Genomic DNA, 19,444 nt, shown 5'->3' with positions numbered 1-19,444 from the left:
TTCTTGTCCTTTTCCTTGCACTGTTGTTCTTTGTCATTTCAACTCTGTTACTTCCCCACGGCGAGATAAATAAAGGTTGTCTTATCTTATCTTGAGCCATAAAACATCCTAAGGGAAAAAAGTCAAATCGTTTCATTTCAGGCTTCGCCAGTTTACCCTAGAAATACTGTTTGTCACCACGTTTGCCAAATTCCAGTTTTTAAATATGATCTCATTGCGACTTTTGTGACTCGAACGCACCAAACCTCTTCCCCGACGGTAAAAGCTTCGCTCTTATCTCACCTCCAAATCTCAACTCGGCTATTTCCCACAAATATGCAGCTGACAAGGCCACGTTACATCTCATTACTGCTTGTTTTAACAGCCATCATCACCTTTGGGCGCCGCTGTTCATATGAATGAGTTTGCTTTGAATAATAGAAGCCATTTTGGGGCTTTTACCTGCTGGGAGGCTGATTCTATCTCCTTCTACTCACCCTCTTCTTATCTAGCAGCTTAAAAGTGCATTGCATCTCAATTATACAAAGTTAAGAGGCCATCTTTAAGCAAGCGATGATACAGGGGAAGCCAATTAGCATTTCTATCCAAGTAAACTCACAGTAAGGGGGCTTTGAAGTTTATGAAGGCCAGATAAGGAGCGCCGCAACCCCCACAGCGACATCCCAGCAGGAGGTGGAGAGAAAATATAACTCTGTTTTCTTAAATTAGATCTATGTTTGAGTGGGGCGTTCGTCGACTCATCAGGGGAACTCTGTAATAGACCACAAATATAATGAAAAAAAGTAGTTGGTTTTAATGTAATAAAGCCATCCATAAAAGTCATAAAGTTCTAATTTACCTGTTTGTGCTGCTGTACTGGTTTTATTCTCTCCATACTGTATAAATACATTTGAATTTATGTCATTTTATTTCATGCATGCTTATTTTTTTAATCAAAGTTTATATTTTACTCTTGCTACGATTGTTCATTGTTTGACGTTGCACCATGCGGTCCCACTTTGTGAATTTGGTTCACCGACAACGGCAATAAAACTGCCTCTGAAACGCAGCGGGGTTTTCCTCCATCAGAAGCCCTGTTAGTCACCGCGAGGGAGACACTTCGGAGCAAGTCGTCACAGGCCACGCTAACGGCCGAGAACCACCCCGTTTTATCACCCTGAGAAGTGAAGACATTTGTGGTGACGGAGCAGAATGCCATGTGAATGCTCAGTGAAGAGATCCAACCACTGAGAAAGAATCGTTTGTTGTCTGAGGTTTTTTTCTTACAGGACAGAAACATTTGCCCAGTGTTTTATGTAACCATTTACTGACTTTTATCACTTCTCTGCACGTCTAAGCTCAATGTTAACGCATGTCATTCATTGGGTTTGTCCGGTGTTGGATGCACTATACACTGTAAATATAATATTGTCTGTGCGTCGATAAACAGGAAACAGGCGATGCTAAAGTGCTAATGTGCTAACGTGCGCTAGCTTTGTTTTGCTGAATGTGTAAGCTAGCATCACTGGAAATACAGTTTGTCAGGAGATCAAGTCAGCGATTGGTTAGAAATGACATAACAGAAAAACACACCACGACCAGAGAGAACAGAAAAGACAAAAAAGACACATAAAGTCTAAAGCGGGAGTGGCCAAAGTGGTTGCTGAGTATCTATTTCATGACATTTTGTGCTGAAAAGAGTCATATTTGTAAAAGAGACCACATAAATTCTACTCCTCTAAAATATGTTAATAAAAGACAATTTCACCACCATCTTTGCATCTCTTGTTGGTTCCTCTTCTCAATATGAGTAAATATGTGAAAAAAGACAAAATGTATATTAACAACATTAAAGGATTTGAATATTAGTTTTTCTTCCACCGCTCCTTCAAATGTATTCAGACTTAATTAATATCTTGTTACATAAACTTGTTAAATGTTATGTCTAGCTAATTCTGGCATATTTGCATGTAATGTTTGTTAATATGCACAAAATAAAATAAAATAAATGAAATGAAATCAAATGAAATAAATAAAACAAAATAAGCCCTGGTGTTTTGGTGCTTTTTACACGTGCCCTTTTTGATATATTTTGCTACTATTATTATTCATTGTTGCGTGTTGCACCTAAATGCCAAAGCAAGTTTCTAGTTTGTGAATTTGATTAACTGACTATGGCAATAAACCCCTTTCTGATTCTGATTCTGAAGACAAAAACCTAAAATTATAAATTAAATGTTAAATTAATCTCATTTGAGTTATAGTACTTTTTTACTCTTACTTGGAGCACCACTGTGTACTTTTATTGAGTAATATTATTTAGGCTACTCTGCCCCTCTCAGGTCCTAACCTTTACCAAATGACCTGTTCCTCACTGTGATCCTAACCTTAACCTGATTGTGAAAAATCTATGGTCAAACAATGCAAAGTGGTGGTTGTGTGGCTAGACTCCTTTAGAAGCTAGAATCTTCTTCAGATCTCTCTCTCAACTCTGGTTTGATAGCGTATTCACCTCTCCATGAATCATGCCCTTGATCGGTATGAAGTGTGAACACACAATAAGAGAAACGGGCGTCCCCACTTAAAGCATGGTATTAATTTAGGAACCGTAAAACACAATATAAAATACACACCCTAATAACCATTCATAAATGTCAGGAACCACCCTTTTTCGACTTGGCAGCTAACAATCAGAGAAAACAGTCAATACATATGTGACAGTTGCTACGATACAATTGACTTCTGCAGTCATTTGGACAACTGTATAACCACCAGCCGTCACACCCGACTTGCATCTGCTGTAGGTGGTTCAACACTGCACTAACCCAGAACTAAAGGATCTCTGACACCGTGCAAGAACTGTACTAAACCAGCCGAACACCGGCCCAGACCAGGTCTAGCCCAGGAATAATCTAGAAGGAACCCAGTATCTAAACCACCTTTGATAGATACTGACCAACGCAGACGGGAACAACCAACAAATGATGCACTAAACCACAAATAAACCAGATCTAAACCAGGACTAAACCAGGACTAAAACAGGACTAAACCAGGACTAAACCAGGACTAAACCAGGACTAAACCAGGACTAAACCAGGACTAAACCAGGACTAAACCAGGACTAAACCAGGACTAAAGCACCATTGACAGATATTGACAGTGAGACCAAGACAAATTTGCAAAAAACTGCACTATACCAGGACTAAACCAGATCTAATCCAAGTCTAACTCAGGAATAAACCAGGATAAAACATCACTGATAGATACTGACCAATAAAGAAAGGAACAAGCCACAAAAGCTCCACTAAATCAGGTCTAATCCAGTACTAAACCAGGGCTAAAGCCCTTCTGATAGATACTTACCATTGCAAACATGAACAACCAACAAAAGCAACACTAATTTACGACTAAACCAGGTCTAACCCAGGACTAAACCAGGACTAAAGCACCTTGGATACATACTGACCACTGAGACCAGGATAATTAGCTAAAACTGCACTAAACCAGGACTAAATCAGGTTCAACCCAGGACTAAACCTAAAAACTTGAGCATCTCCGGTAGATACTGAACAATATAGACTGTATCAACCAACAAGAACTGCACAAAAACCAGATCAAAACCACCGGGTCTAACCCAGAAATAATCCAGAAATAAAGCACCTATGATAGATACAGGCCACTGAGATTGTGAACAATCGACAAGAGCGTTACTAAACCAGGTCCAACCAGTGTTAAACCAGGACTAAAACACCATTGATAGATACTGACCAATTTAGACAGGAACAAGTCACAAAAGCTGCACTAAACCAGGTCTAACCCAGTACTAAACCAGGATTAAAGCACCTCTGATAACTACCAACCCCAGAGACCAGGAAAAAATCGCAGACTCCACTAAACCAGGTCTAAACTAGGTCTAACAGTACTCAACCGCGACCAAACTTGGTCTAACTTTACTAAATCAATGCTGCAGACTTATTAAACACAAATCTATAAAAACGGCAGTTGCATAAATGTGTACATAAAACATAATTGTCTATTCCGGTGCCTGCTTCGCCTTTAGTCGGAGCGCTGAAGCTGACTCATCGTCGGTGAAACCCGCCTCTCATTCACTCGCGCTAACGTCTGCCTCACCGGGGCAGTTAAAAGGGAATCTCCATCAGGGCAACTCCTCAGCCACTGTTTTCTTACGTAACACTGTTTATCTGTTCACGTGCATTTGAACAAAGTCGACTGAGTGAACGAAAGCAGATCGACGGGCTGTTGAAACGCTGCAAAGTCGCTAACGTTACCTTAGCATGAGCTGTAAAATGATCACCGTCACAGGCAAAAGGTTGAAGATACATGTCAAAAAAAAGCTTGCATGGTGATTATTATAGTGATAATTAAAATCGTTACGCCCTCATCATCCTTATCTTTAGGTCATCATTTTCATTTAATTACTTCATTAATTCTCATTCAACCATTTACCAATATATTGACATACAAACCGACATTCACATCCATACACGAACACTTACACTCACACATTACCATTACCAAACGAACAGTACAACCAAATACATTACATCTATTTATTTATAAATATTTCTTTATTTCATAATTATTTCTCATCTCACATCCTTTATGCCTTTCTATTCACTTTCACTTCTCTCGCTTCTGTAAATATTGTATACTTTCTGTCACCCGGTGCTTGAAAAATAAAATAAATAAGTATTCTCATTGAAATAAAAGATTTAAAAAAAAGAAAAAAAGACGGGTGTTTATTAGTCCATAGCTATGTGTCTGTCGGATGGAATAGCCAAATATTTATGATAGAAATTAATTTTTATCTGAGTTTTGTGTCACCCAGACGCATGTGACCCACGATGTCGAGCAGTGAAGCGAGTCGGACACTGAGGTGAGAGATGTCCAAATGAAGCAGAGGGGCCGATCGAGGTCCATGGTCTGGTCATCATAGTGAAACATTCAAAAGAAGTGACCAGACGTTGGACGGTGCCACCACACGTTTATTCAGGCTTGAAATGTTTATCTCGGGTCTGACTTATAATAACACAATTACTGTAATGTGGGCCAATTCATCACGAATGAGGAGAAAAAAAGGGGGAAATCGGTCTGATTGACTACTTGCAATGGTTTCAATGTCAACAAATTAAAGAAATACTTGGATGGACGGACATGGAAAGATCGCCTTGGCTATTCACCGTGTTCAGCCCCACTTTTGCCTCTTTTTGCACTTCCATTGTTTTGGCATTTGTGGTTAAGCGAAGTGGAGAAAGAAGGAAAAGTCTCGCCGCTAAAATATGTTATGAAGTTGAAAGTGTTCAGTGTTCACGGGCACCAACAAGTCAACACGTCACCGGCTTTGTAATCTGCGTAGAACCTATTTTTTCTTAAAAGTCTTAAAAAAAGTCTTAAAAATAAAATATGTTTAAGACAAGGCTAGATATTGTTGTGTGTTACATGTTGAACTTTTCCCTTTCAAATAAACAAAGCAGTCACGGAGTAAGACCTTGAAGGACTAAATAAACCCAAAGAAACTTAAACGACTCAAATTAAGATAAATTATTACCGCTTCAAGTCATTGTAACGTTTAGAAGATTCTTTGTTGGTGATGTTGTGTCCAACAAAGCTGGTCATGTTCTGGTGTTTTGTTTGTTTGGATTGTGTGCTACCATGGAGACGCTTGCTATCTGTGTTCTCGCCAAATGGTGAATGCCAATTTGATAAAGCGACGTCTTGAACATGCATAACACAAGCTACGCTAATCTTGATGGATTTAAAGGAATTAGATTGGATTTGGTCCAATTTTAGAACCTGTAATAATCTAAGGGCACGTGACAATGTGTGTCATTTTGCTCAAAACATCATGCATAATGATATATATATATATATATATATATATATATATATATATATATATATATATTAATGACGTTATCCTGAGTTCTCTATGGTCCTGCCCAGCTCTGCTTTTTAAAAAAAATATTTAAATGTATTATTAGGCCCGAGCGCCACAAGCTGGCGAGAGGCCTATTAATCTCGTAAGGCCGTGCGAAGCACGGCTGCGAAAGTGCGCACATAGTGCGCACGAAATCGAGCGCGAAGCGCTCGCCCACTTCCAAACGCTCACTAACGCACTCCTTCACTCATGCACGCCCCGTGCATACTAATTAGTAGTAGGAAAATGGAACATTACCGTTGTAAACGGGCGAAGCCCGTGCAAAAGTGCGCACTAAACGAGCACTTTACATTGGGATGACGACCGCGAAGCTGTATAGTTTATGATATTTGAAAAATGGGAAACATTGTTTTCGCATCGGAATATTCTTCTTCTTCTTCTTCTCGGGACCAACCCCCCTATTTTTCACCCAGTGAACATTGACGAAAAGTCACAAAAATTTGCACACCTCTAAAAATCGTGCCTCTCTACATTCTGGCTATTTCCCTTTTCTAAAGTAAAAAAATTGGCGCGTCAGCGCCCCGAAATGAACCAAAAATGCATTGAGAGATAGGAAATGACCCAAAAAAAATCTGATCGTAGAATCATGAAATTTGGCGCAGAGGTAGATGGTGACAAGAGAAGTAAAAAATATTATTACGGCAACGCCGTCCGCCCAACCAAATGTCGGCCATATTGGTTCAAAAATGGCTAAGCATGACTCTGGAGTTTTTCCAAATGTCGTACTTTTACAAACTCCTCCCAGGGCGTTTGCTCTAAAACGCTGAAATTTGGTGAAAATGCTACTGAGGAGTGGGACATCAAAAGTTATTCAAATTACATTGATACCTGTCACGGTCTCTGTGCGGCGAAGCCGCAAACTGTAGCTAGAATTTCAGAAATCTCCCAAATTTAACATTTCTGCCGTTTGCGCAGATAAAGTCCAAATTGCGTCAAATTAGAATCAGTTGTTAAACTCTTTGCCCTAAATCTACTTGAAGTGAAATAAATTAATTTGGCGCCACAGCGCCCCCTACAGATTTTATATGGAGGTTAAATGTTTAGTTTTGCGAAATTATCTGAAATTTGACACACAACTCAATTTTGGCATCTCCATCAAAAAAGTAAATGAGACCCATGTCATAATTGCTACGGCTTTGCTGTAGCGATGACCAAAACCTCCCATGTTATTCCAATGGGGAAATCACCAGAACATGTTTACACTTTATACTTTCACAAACTCCTCCCAGGGCGTCAGCCCTATTAACCTTAAATTTGGTGAGACTCATCTTCAGGGGTGGACCGTCAAAAGGTATCCACATATTTATTCAAAAAGTCACGGTCTCTGTGCGGCAAAGCCGCACATTTTGCCAAGAATTCAAAATAAAATTGCTTTTTGATGGTAAAACAAAGGGGAGAAGATGTGACAGCGTCACAGATTCAGCAGTAGGCGTAATAAAAGGACAATTGGGGGCGCGTTAGCGCCCCTTCCTCTTGCGGCGTGGCGGCGTAGCGGCGGCGGCGTGGCGAGGGCCGATCATTGCCGCTTGCGGCTTTAATTATTATTATTATTATTATTATTATTCTTGTTATATATTTTTCTTTACATAGGTCAGTTTGTTGTAAGTTTTTGTTGCTGTATGTTAAAAAAAAAAGAAAAAGAAAAATAAATGGTATTAATGACATGGACCCTTCTTTACTATTATTGCTATTTATTTAACCATTACCACATTACTAGGACTATTAATCTTGTAAAGATGCAGTAGCTTGTAAACGTCCATCTCCGTATCGGACTCTAAAGTCTCCATACACATTTGGAATTTGAGTTTTTCAAATCTAATCATTGGTTCAAGATGAGTTCTGCCTTCTCCACTGCTGAAAACGATGCACTGTTTTTGGTGGTTTCTGGGCCCAATCATCCACGAGCCGTTTTTACAATTATGTTTTTCCATCACAACATTCTCAGAACATGAAAAGTCTAAAGCCCTACACACGTCTCCATAACCGCTCAGAAGAGGGCACATTGGAAACAGCATCGCTCAATAAAGACATAAGTGTGCACTGTAAAAACAAACTAAACCATTTATATTACGTAAACTTACCCAAATGTGTACTTTTCACTAGTTTAGAATAATGTTAGATGTGCAATAGATTTAATGCCAGGCATGACTTGGACTCGAGTCAGACTTAAGTCATTATTTGATTAACTTCAGACTTTGGAGTAAGACTTGAGACTCGACTTGGAGCCTTGTGACTTGAGACGTCTTGCTTCTCCTCCTCAAAAATAGATGAGTTATTTTTTGTGCTACAATGACTTGAAGCTCAAGGCAAAGCTTTGGGACTTGATTTGGACTTTTGGGCCATTGACTTAGGACTTGATTTGGACTTGTGGGACATTGACTTGGGACTTGATTTGGACATGTGGGCCATTGACTTGGGACTTGATTGGACTTGTGGGCCATTGACTTGGGACTTGATTGGACTTGTGGGCCATTTACTTGGGACTTGATTTGGACTTTTGGACCATTGACTTTGGACTTGATTTTAAAGTGTAATGCAGTAGAAAGTACAGATACCTGCTCGCAGATGTACAGATACTTAAAAATATGACTTACGGAATAAACGTCTCAACTCTGGAGTAATACTGCTTAAAATGTGCCTCGTATGAACATGTTGCAGTGTGTAGCGTGGGAATGATATTTACATGACACGAAGCAGCTGTTATTTCTGTCAAACTGCAGTGAGCATCATCACTCAAGTCACCAACTGCACACGGCGGCGGCGACGGCGGCGGTGTTTGGCCAGAGCCGGCGTGGACATGATGCTAAATGACAAACCCCCAAAGAGCCGAACATGGAAACACATGCCAGACCGTACATTCCCTCCGTGTACATGTACATATACAACGGTCCGACACATGGGAAACTGTGTAACTCCAGAAAGCCCAGGCTAAATATTTAGATTTGCTTTTGTCCGGCGCACAATAACAACGTATGAAGCGTTAGGGTCAGTGCGAGCTTCAAAAGACGAATAAACAACATTTCAGGAGGCAACTGGGGAGATTAGTTGTTTTTAAACGTTGATTAGCAAAGCTGAGTATTCTTGCATATTCGGTCACTCTCCCACTACCTTAATGTCATGAGGCGGTGTCAAACCTGCTCCTCTGGGTTTTAAAGTCCGCCAGACTCAAAAAAATGCAGTAAAACCAAGTCTCGAACCAGAACAAAGTTGCAAAGTCTTTGAAACAACGTTGGGCTTCTATTTTTGGAAAGTCACTGGCAAGTTCTTAGTCGTGTCGCGTGTGTTGCTGTTTTTTGAAGGTCAAAATTGACCTTTTTATGCAACTTTGGTTCTGGTTTGAGACTTGGTTTTACTGCATTTTTTTGAGTCTTGAGTTTGAGTTCTTTGTAGGATTGGTCGATGGCTTGGTTGTTGACCCTGAGCAGAAATTCAAAATGAAGCCACAGAACAAAGGAGGACAAAGAGAGTGCATTTGCATGAATGGGTTGTGAGGTGATTGATCGAGAGGCAAAGGTATCAACAGGGAGGAAATACAGAAGTCCTTTTCTACTGACATTTTCCACCTAAATCCTGGCACAATTCTCACTCAAACCAAGTCAACATGATCGTATTTCGTGTACAATGTCACTTCCTGATAAAAATGCATCCATTTCAGTGAGTCACAGTATTGACCACCGCTTTGTGCTCCTCCGTTTGGAATATGTTTCGATATGTGGCGCTGATTGAAAAAAAACACCCCTGATCTAAACTTCCAATGTCCCGGCATTTTGGGCAAATGGCCTTCGGGAATCAGGTTTTAGAATTTCAGAATCGTATTTATTGCAATTGTCGGTGAGCTCTAGGAACTTGCTTCGGCGGAGCAACATAAAACATAATGATAATAATAATATTTACATGAATATTAAAGTATTATTAAGGTGCTCTGAAGTGTTCCTGAGTCCAAAGGCAGAGTGAAAGAAACTGTTCTTGTGGCGAGAGGTTCTGGTCTCGTCCCCAAGTCCTGGAGACGCACACGTCCTGCTCATTATAGAGGATTTAGATTTAGAACTTTTACTTTGGAGTAAGACTTGGGACTAAACAAAACTAATATCCCACTAAACAAAGTCGTAGTTAGAGAAAACATCAGCGATCAGCGCCAATGTAAGCTGGGCCAAATGCAGAAGGAACAACATGCATTCTTAATACGAGCGAGCTGCCTCTGCACAGATCTGACATGTCATATCCATGGTGACAGTCTTGTCCACCAAGCATGGCAACAAACATGAATCAAAGCGTAGCATTCAAAGTTGAGCCTCGTGACTTCACAAATTCCTGGCTAATTCCTATTACTGGAAATCTGGTTGTGAAATTTCCAGGATTTTTTTCTCTCTTTAAGGCAAGTTAAGATTCTGAAAACAAGTTGCAACCTTTTTTCTGAAATCCTACATTACGCAAAACTATCAAAACCAAATGTTGCTTCTGCTGCGCTTCGTCCGTCTGAGGCCGATCTCTTTTGACAAGGAGCTTCTTACCGTTTGAGCTAAACCAGGTCACGTCGTTCAAGAAGAGAAAATAGTTCCCTCGTGTTTCTTGGATTTGAAGTTTTGTTTTAGCAACCGTCGCAGCGCAAGGACGCATTTGTTGTTGGATGCCACTTGCCCATAAAGTTTGTCTCTCAAAACAACCCCATTAAAGCGTCATTAGAAGAGCAAACGGGGCTGTTATCTGCAGACACCGGTGGCAAAGGCTTTCACATCTCTTGGCAAACGCTTTCGCAGCCAACCGTCGCATACCTCGGCCGTAATTAAGCGGCGGCGTAGCGTTCTGTCATTTCTGATTCTGATTAGAGGTAGCTGGCGATCCACAGTGGTACTTTTGACACTTTTATGACACATTTAAACTCTTGCACTCCGGGGAATTATCGCCGTCTTTTTTGACATTACGACGCCATCTGTCACCGTCGTTTCGTTTGGTTTAATGCGTTTTGCATTTTGAGGGCTGGCTTTGGTTCAAGGAGACAAACATGGGCAATAGTTACAGCTGGGAAAGACATATTTACGTGATTATCTGAGCATTATGAAGACCAAATCAGAACTTGTGCAAGATGGCTGATCGGAAAAGCAAGGGATGGATACAAAGAGTGGTAAGTTCCATTGACATACTGCACAAACAGGTAGACGCAGCGTTTGGGACTCTTTTTTAGAACCAAGCCGTTAGCTGTTAGCTTCAGCGTGCAAAAAACGTTAGTTAAGTAAAAAATCAAGGGAGTGTCAGCTGGTACCAACATCGAGCGATTTCAGTGAGGTCAAAGCGTCGTTAAAGTCATTGTTGAGAGTGTAAAGTGTGTTATATATTAGATAATAATTGATTAGTAACATGGAATTATTTACTGGAAACTAAAATAACTGATTTCAATAGGTGATCTGTGGTTTGTAGCTGTTTTTAGGGAACACACTCTAGACCAGGGCTATTCAACCTAAGGCCCTCCAAGCAATTTATTCGGCCCACAACTAGTCTTCCAATCATAGAAAAAAAAAATCGTGTTTATAGGTTTAATTCTGGGTTAGCACTAGTTAAGTCCTGGTTTGGTCTTGGTTTAGTGCTTGATGATTGGTTCAGACTTAGTTGTAGTCTAGTTGTAGTTTCTGGTCAAGCACTGTGGATATTTTTTATGATCCAAAATGTTACTACAGTAGCATGTTGTGCACCTCTGGCCCAGACGTCTTGGCCCTCCGGAAAATCTGGCTCTCGGGAAAATGAGGTTGAATAGCCCTGGACTAGATACTAAAACAAACATGTGTGAAAGAACTGTTTTGAGGTATTTTCTTGACAAATATTGTAAAAAGTATAATGTGGTCATGTATAATGTTTCATGAAAATGTAAATGTTATGCTGAATGGACCCCAGGAAGACTAGCGAATGGGGGGTCCAAATAACCAACTAACTTTAACTTTTTGGTTCAGCGTCACATGACACAATCAATCCATCAAGCCGTAGAATGAATAAATATTATAAAAAGTAAAAAGTCTGCTGCAGCTAAAAGATAAAATGAGATCAGTGCTTATTCAATAAACTGAGCTTTTGTGCACCGTCTTCGTCGCTAAGGGTGATAGTCTACGTGTGTTGATGAATGGTCTTGGCCAGGAAAATAATGCAAAAGAGATTGGTCATCTCAATGGGACTTTCCTGGTTGACGTTTCTGATCTTGTGCGCTTCCTGTAAAGGTCAAGTCACCGCTGAACATCCTCTTTTACGTGTTACTGGTGAGGAGAGCGGATTAATGACACAAACGTCACGAGATAAATGTATATACTGCACGTTAACCTGGGGCAGGGATAGAGAATTTCTTTGAATCCGGGTTGGAACATTGCGTAGTTTTCAGAGCAAAATAACTTCCATCCATCCATCTTCTTCCACTTATCCGGGGCCGGGTCGCAGGGGCAGCAGTCTAAGCAGGGACTCCCAGACTTCCCATTTCCCCAGACACTTCTTCCAAATACTTCAGGGGGATCCCGAGGCGTTCCCAGGCCAGCCCAGAGACATAGTCCCTCCAGCGTGTCCTGGGTCTTACCCGGGGCCTCTTCCCAGTGGGACATGCCCAAAACACCTCCCTAGGGAGGAGCCCAGGAGGCATCCGGAACAGATGCCCGAGCCACCTTAGCTGGAGGAGCAGCGGCTCTACTCCGAGCTCCTCCCGTGTGACTGAGCTCCTCACCCTATCTCTAAGGGAGCGCCCAGCCACACGGCGGAGGAAACTCATTTCGACCGCTTGTATCCGCGATCTTGTTCTTTCGGTCATTACCCAAAGCTCATGGCCAACCTGTCGACACACCTGTCAATCTCTGTCTATCATAATCTGATTTCTAGATTGATCAGATTATCGAAATGTCATGCAAACAGTTACAGTTACAGTTAAAATGAGGTGAGTACTCTGATTTCATTTTGATTGTTCACTCTGTGCGGGATTTGTGAAGGAAAATGGTGCAGAAAAGGGCAAACAAACATAGCAAAGGCTTAAAATGAAAGAAACTATGTTAAAAATATATTGTACTTTGTCTTCCAAATACACTAGTTACTCTCTAAAACTCTACTGATGATCAAATTTGTGTGTACGTGTGTAAAAAAACCACAAAGAAAAATCTGATTTAATTATGTGATATTTACTGGCCAATGTACCCAGTGTTTAGTGCTTTGTTAATCTACCAGAAGTCTGTGCTGTTTCTAAATCCTCTGTTTTCCCTATTCCATTTATTTATTGTTTATTTGATAGGGACAGATACAACAAACACAGATCTGAATTCATTAACCGGACAAATCTTCAACAGATTTCACTTAGATTTACAGACTTCTTTCATCTACTACGGCCTATCAGAGCCACTTAGAAATGAAGGGGGTAAAGTAAGGCATATTTGTTGCGTTTGAGCATTTGAAGTTTGAACATGAAAATTTGCTTAAAGTACAACAACAAATAAAAACAAGGTTGAAAGTTTTAAAACATTTCCTGGTTTAAAGGGGCTGAACTCAATTTTCTTCATGTCATTAATTCAAATATGTTTCCCCAGTACAAATATATTAAAAGCATATGTTCGAGTGCAAATGAGACACTGGTGTGTTATTTGCATGTAAGTATAGAGCGGATAGAGAAAGTGCGCTGTTAGCATGCTCGCTTTAAAGCTGAACTAAGTAACATTCTCACCTTAATAAACATCTGTGTAAATCCCTGTGATATTTAAATGTGTATTTTTGGGACGTTTGAAGTTTTCGTTGTTGCCCCCTGCTGTCTCTGACGACTCAAATCCCAGTGTGTGAATTGTTTTTGTATATGATTCTACTGTGTTATTTTATTAAAGAAACAAAGAAAAGAAAAAAAAAATTGGTTTGCATCTGTTTTCTGACGACCTATTTTCACAAGGAAGCTGCAGGAGAAGCTCTATCGCCAGAGATACTTAGGTTTGCTTTAACAAAATTACAAAATTCGCTCTGGCCTCGGAAAGTTATGAAAAAGTGTGAATAATTAGGATTCTCAGAATGCATTAGGAAACTGCTGAAAATAGTTAAAAATTACCCTTATCTTATGTATTTAAAGTTTTTAAGATGGTAAATATCGTATAAATGATTTGTCCAAATTTTGACGTCGAGGAACAAAAAGATTGGTGTGAGTTTGAATCCGACTCTGACAATTTGCTGAATGTCCGTCCTTCTCTCGTCCCTAAACAGGCCAAACATTTTGAAAAAGCGCAGAAGATCTCTATAACGTCACAAATCTTGGAAATTTGGAACACATTTTCTGATGCTGAGAGCAAGAAGACTTACACAAATCCATCAAATAAGCAGAAATAAAGCTAAATAAAATTCCTTGTATGTTTTTGATGAAGGAACAACGTTATGACAAGGACAAACTCTCAAAAATAAGTCATAATGTGTTGTTTATTTTACACATTCTAAATTCTGCTCTGTCATTGATTTGATCCATAAACATTTTAAAAGGTCTGGCGTTGCCGCAAACACAGTTAAAATCAAATTAGGCTCTTTGTTTTGGCCGCTTCCCCATTGAGCTCTTCGCAGCACAATGACATGCAAATGAAGTGCTATGCACTTCACACCTGGAGGTCACATCCATCATGCAGGTTCTCCTCAGGGACGTTTGAGGGGCTTTCACAGGTCCTCAGCCCCCTCTGAGCCCCCTCAATCCCCTCTGAACCCCCTTGAAGCCCCCTGAACTCATCCGAACCCCCCTGAACCCTTTTACACACCACTGAACTCCTCTGCACCCATCTGCACACCCCTGAAGTCCCCTGAAGCCCCTCTGCACCCCTCTACACCCCCTTGAACCCCCTGAAGTCCCCTGAAGCCCTTTTGCACCCATCTGAACCCCCCTGAACCCCTGTGTTTGCATGTGTCCTGGGACGGTCCATAAATGTTCACTGAAGCAGCAGATGTGTATTTGTGGCAAAGGCTTTAATGTGTAATTAACAGTTAATTAATGAGTAATTACAGAGCCAATACACAAGCTGCTTTACAGTGTGAGAACATGTGGAGCAGTTAGATTACAGCTCATTTTGGGTAGGGCTATTTTATACAGAAGCATGTTTTTTTTTTTCTAAATCAGAATTACTTTTATTAATTCAAAATATATAGAGAAATGAATACTTATGAAACTTTTTTTTGTATAAAAAACTGCAATTAACACAAATGTTGATTTAATTTATTGAGTATTTTGTGGTTTCACTACAGTCTAAAAAGGACACATTAAAACAATTGATCCTACATATGACAATCCTCAATATTATTGCTGTCGCATCAGATCTCAAAATGTTGTGACATCATCAAATGTTATCGAGGACGCGCTCCTCTGTGTTTTTAAAGTCCACACGCCTTCACCGGACAAGTGTTTCAATCATTTCAGAGTTCAGAAGCCCTTCACTGAGACTCTCCACACTGAGCCGCTATTATCTTTAGCCTCATTTGGACTGCTGCTTTTTAATGCTCAGAAATCAGGACTGAATTACTCTGTCATAAAGAGTGAAATGCTTTTACAAGTAAAAATACAAAAGGTTTAATGTCCAAAAAGTAGTTTCAGTTGACGGATAAAGAACCTTTAACATGTTTGATCTCCTGGTAAAATCCCATTGAGACACATTTCCTCAAATAAAGAACAAACCTGCGTGTTTAATTATTCATAATGCTTTTTTCAGATACGCAGTGCACTTTAGTGAGAAGTGTTTTGGTTCCGAGACACTTGTTGCGCCTCCGCAGCAGCAGCGGCCCGTCCAGGCGCAGGCTCATTTCACTTTGTGAATGTTTTGTTTTGACAAAGGAAGTACAAGCGGGGGCCACGGGGGCCACGGGGGGAGGCGGGGGCCACGGGAGAGGCGGGGGGAGGCGGGCCCCTGCAGAGTTTTTACGCACTGGTAATTAAGCGCTTTGAGTGACAGCGCCGGGGCCAAAAGGCGCAGAGCCGTCTCCCATTGGCCGCCGCTGCGCTCTTTTACAAGGCGCTCTTGTTCCTCACGCACCACTTGGAGCAGAGACGCACCGGAGACAACAGCACCAACACCGGAGAGCTTTTGGAGTAACCGGGGACATTGTAGAGTTTTTTAAGACTCATTTAACTTCCACCTAAAATGTGTTCAATCGGGAGCTGGCTGGCGCTGCTGCTGCTGCTGGTTTGTCCGTGCGCCGCGTCCGAGTACGAGTACCTGAGCTGGAGGTCGGACGCGTACAACAACGGGGGTCGCGGCTACGGCAAGCCCCCGCAGTGCGTGGACATCCCGGACGACCTGCGCCTGTGCCACACCGTGGGCTACAGCCAGATGCTGCTGCCCAACCTGCTGGAGCACGAGAGCATGGCGGAGGTGAAGCAGCAGGCGAGCAGCTGGGTGCCGCTGGTGCACAAGAACTGCCACCCGGGCACGCAGGTCTTCCTCTGCTCGCTGTTCGCCCCGGTGTGTCTGGAGAGGCCCATCTACCCGTGCCGCTGGCTGTGCGAGGCGGTGCGCGACGGGTGCACGCCGATCATGGAGGCGTTCGGCTTCCCGTGGCCGGAGATGCTCACGTGCGACAAGTTCCCGCAGGACGACGTGTGCATCGCGATGACGCAGCCCAACGCCACCGAGGCCACCAGACCGACAGGTGAGTCCCGGGGCGCACGACGCAGGGGCGCGTCAGGTCATAAAAGTGTCTTAAAAATATCCTTAAAATGGATTGAATGTATTTGCCACTAAAGGAGAGGTTTTAGGCTTCCAGGTCCACAAGGATGAGACAGATTTATTATGACACATGCTGTTGATGATCACGCACATCTGAGCACGCGTGATCAATACTCACGCACTGGACCCACAATACGCACTAGAGACAAAGAGGAGATGGATAAGGACTGAAAGCTCAGACACTTTTGGAATAATCTGCCACCAAAACACTTGAGAAATAATGTTTTGTGTTTTTTTACATGGCTTATGAAAGAAAGGACATACAAGTTTGTTTATTATGGTGTAATTATAATTATACTGTATGAATATCAGGGTTTATTTCTTTTTAAAAGTAAGACATATTTCTATTAAAGAAACGTTTTTTAAAGGCCTTTGATAATTTTACATTTTTATTTTAAATTCCCCAAAATTCCTGCGCTGAAGTTTCCAATCGTTTTGAAAAATCTAGACATTTACGTGCAATTTTCCGCCCCGTTTGCAGCCCTGGTGCACCCCCTAAGCCTTTTCCCAGAATCAGAGTACCCCTCACTCGGGCACAAGGCAAATAAACCTCTTTACTTTTGTCATTGAGTCAATTAAAACTACAATAGTTTCTTGTTTGAACGTTACTGATGTCCAAAACCCCGCCAAAGCCTCTTGAGGATGTAATATTTACAACAAAGACTAATTTTTTGTTAAAATGCTGTTAAATGTTACCTTCAGTGTTAAAACTGAAGCCATTCCAAGTCCCCCTCCCTGGTCTGTGCACGCGTACCTCCGGTTGGGAACCACAGAGTTAGCATTACAGGCCAATGATTTTCCATGTTAGATTCACGTCTTTCGGGCCAATGTCTGAACCAGAAAAGACACAAAAAACACAAAAAATGACACTTATGACAAAGTCCTAGAACAAAACACACTACAAAATGATGAACCGCACATAACAATAGCGATTGTTTTGTAACCTGTAGTTATGGGCGGGGCACTTCAAATGGAGAAGTGGAAAGTTGGAGACGTTTGCCATGTTTGGGCTTCATAATCAGAATATTACTGTTGTGATTATTGTGAGAAAAAACTTAATTTTTTTGACGATAGATTTAACTAAAAAGACTTAATTTTGCTTCTAAAATGATCACGATTGCTAATTGTTAAAAAATAATGACGTTGTTTTTTCTTTTTTTTTTTCTTTTTTTGCCTTACAGTGTTGTTTTTGTGCCTATTTTGACAAATATTTCCCAAAACAAAGTATGTTTTCCCAAGTATTTTGGATTGGGTTTGTCCCCAATCTAAAGTTTAGTAATTGGTACAACTTTGTAAAATTTGAATAAATATTTTGGCTTTAAACAACAAAATAAAGTTAAATGTGCTAAAAACAGCTGGAGGAAAAACATTCTTTACATTTAGATCAAAAAAGACATAATTTTGCCTCTAAAATTGTCCCAATTTTTATTTTTGGGTTCTCAGGATTAATAATAATGAATAATCGCGATTATCGATTAACTTGATCATCTTGGCTTCCCTAAATCAGACCAATACAATTTATTTGACACACTTTGTCAAAATAGACTATTTATAAGTTTATTAATTTAACAATATATGCAAATCTCACAGTACAAAATCGTCTAAATGCATCTTCCGTACAATAGTACTCAGAAATGCTACTTCTTCCATTTAAAAAAGCCTTGATTTCCGACTAACAAGACCGTGATAAGTGTGCGTAATAACAGTTATTTCTTCATGTTGTTCTGCAATGAAACAGGAAACAGGAAACAGTGTCAGGATCATGTTTTTGCAGTTTTAGCGATTGTTGCAACAAAACAATAGCATGACGAGAGGACAAAACTACCTCTAAACTTAAAAAAAGCAGAGTGGCGAAACGCACTGAGGGAAAACTGAATGAAAAGTGGAGCATCAAACAGCGTCAAAACAAACAATCAAAAGTCACAAGTGTGAGCCGGAAAAAGAGCCAAAGTTGTTTGTTTGTCGACCTGCCTGTGACACATTTTTACGTTTTTCTAATTTTGACACTATTTGGTGTATTTTTACCTGTTGTACATATAAAGGATAGTTTGGAGCAGGTATTTGTGTAGAAAACTCTGAAAGATCTGTAGAGAATGACAGGAAGTGACATCACAGCAGGGACACTCCTTCCAGTGAAAGTTTATGCAGAATTGACACAACTTTTTTGACTCTCTAAACATTAATTCAACATAATAAAGTCGCTCTCGTTTATTTTTATTTATCAAATTAAAAAAACATATTTATCTGAACTGCGTTTTAGTTCAATGAGTCGTCCGACTTGTAGGGGGCACTTTAAAGCCGGCGCACAAAGAGCAACTTACAATAAAAGTAATGCTATTTTTATGACAGTTTTGTGTGAGGAGGTGTAAATGGCGGTGTGGCGTTGGCGTGAATATAACTGGAGTATTATGGCCACTCGGGGCTGTGGAGCGGGGCCTTTTATTGGGGTCAATGAGGCCCATTAGAGAACAGCGTTACAGAAAGGGCCCATTCAAACGTGCGCAAGACTGCAAATGTTGGGACTTTTGTTGAGGGCAAATTGTAGCGGAAGGATTTGTATTTATTTGGTGTTGTTTTTTTGGATAAATATAAGCCTAAGCTAATTGCACTGCAGTGGGAAATCAAAAAGCCGATTGTGCCAAATAAGTGCTTGTAGAAAACAGAAATACTGCAATTTGGGAGATGTTGTCTGCACATCAAATGTTGCATAACTAAATTGAGGCTGCCAACAGTTTCAACTTGCTAATTGTTAGCCTTGCAATGCAAAATAATCACTGTGCACGGAGATTGTACCGTACGTTTGTTTGTTTGCTTGTTT

At 40.7% G+C, this 19,444-nt stretch overlaps 1 protein-coding gene across 1 annotated transcript in view; it reads left to right on the top strand.

Moving 5' to 3' along the window:
• Positions 1-15,941: 15,941 nt before the first annotated feature.
• LOC140347590 (secreted frizzled-related protein 1-like) overlaps positions 15,942-19,444 on the top strand; it is a 28,090-nt gene continuing 24,587 nt past the window's right edge. The window contains exon 1 of the mRNA XM_072434107.1: positions 15,942-16,549. Coding sequence (XP_072290208.1) covers positions 16,042-16,549 — 508 coding nt within the window. The 5' untranslated portion in view covers positions 15,942-16,041. The remainder of the gene's footprint in view (positions 16,550-19,444) is intronic.

Source organism: Eucyclogobius newberryi, unplaced genomic scaffold, assembly GCF_026437365.1.
Source record: "Eucyclogobius newberryi isolate DKJ021-1_F unplaced genomic scaffold, fEucNew1.0.hap1 SCAF_6, whole genome shotgun sequence".
NCBI classification, from domain to species: Eukaryota; Metazoa; Chordata; class Actinopteri; order Gobiiformes; family Gobiidae; genus Eucyclogobius; species Eucyclogobius newberryi.
Note: the sequence above shows the minus strand (reverse complement) of the source record. Positions and strands in the feature narration are given on the sequence as shown.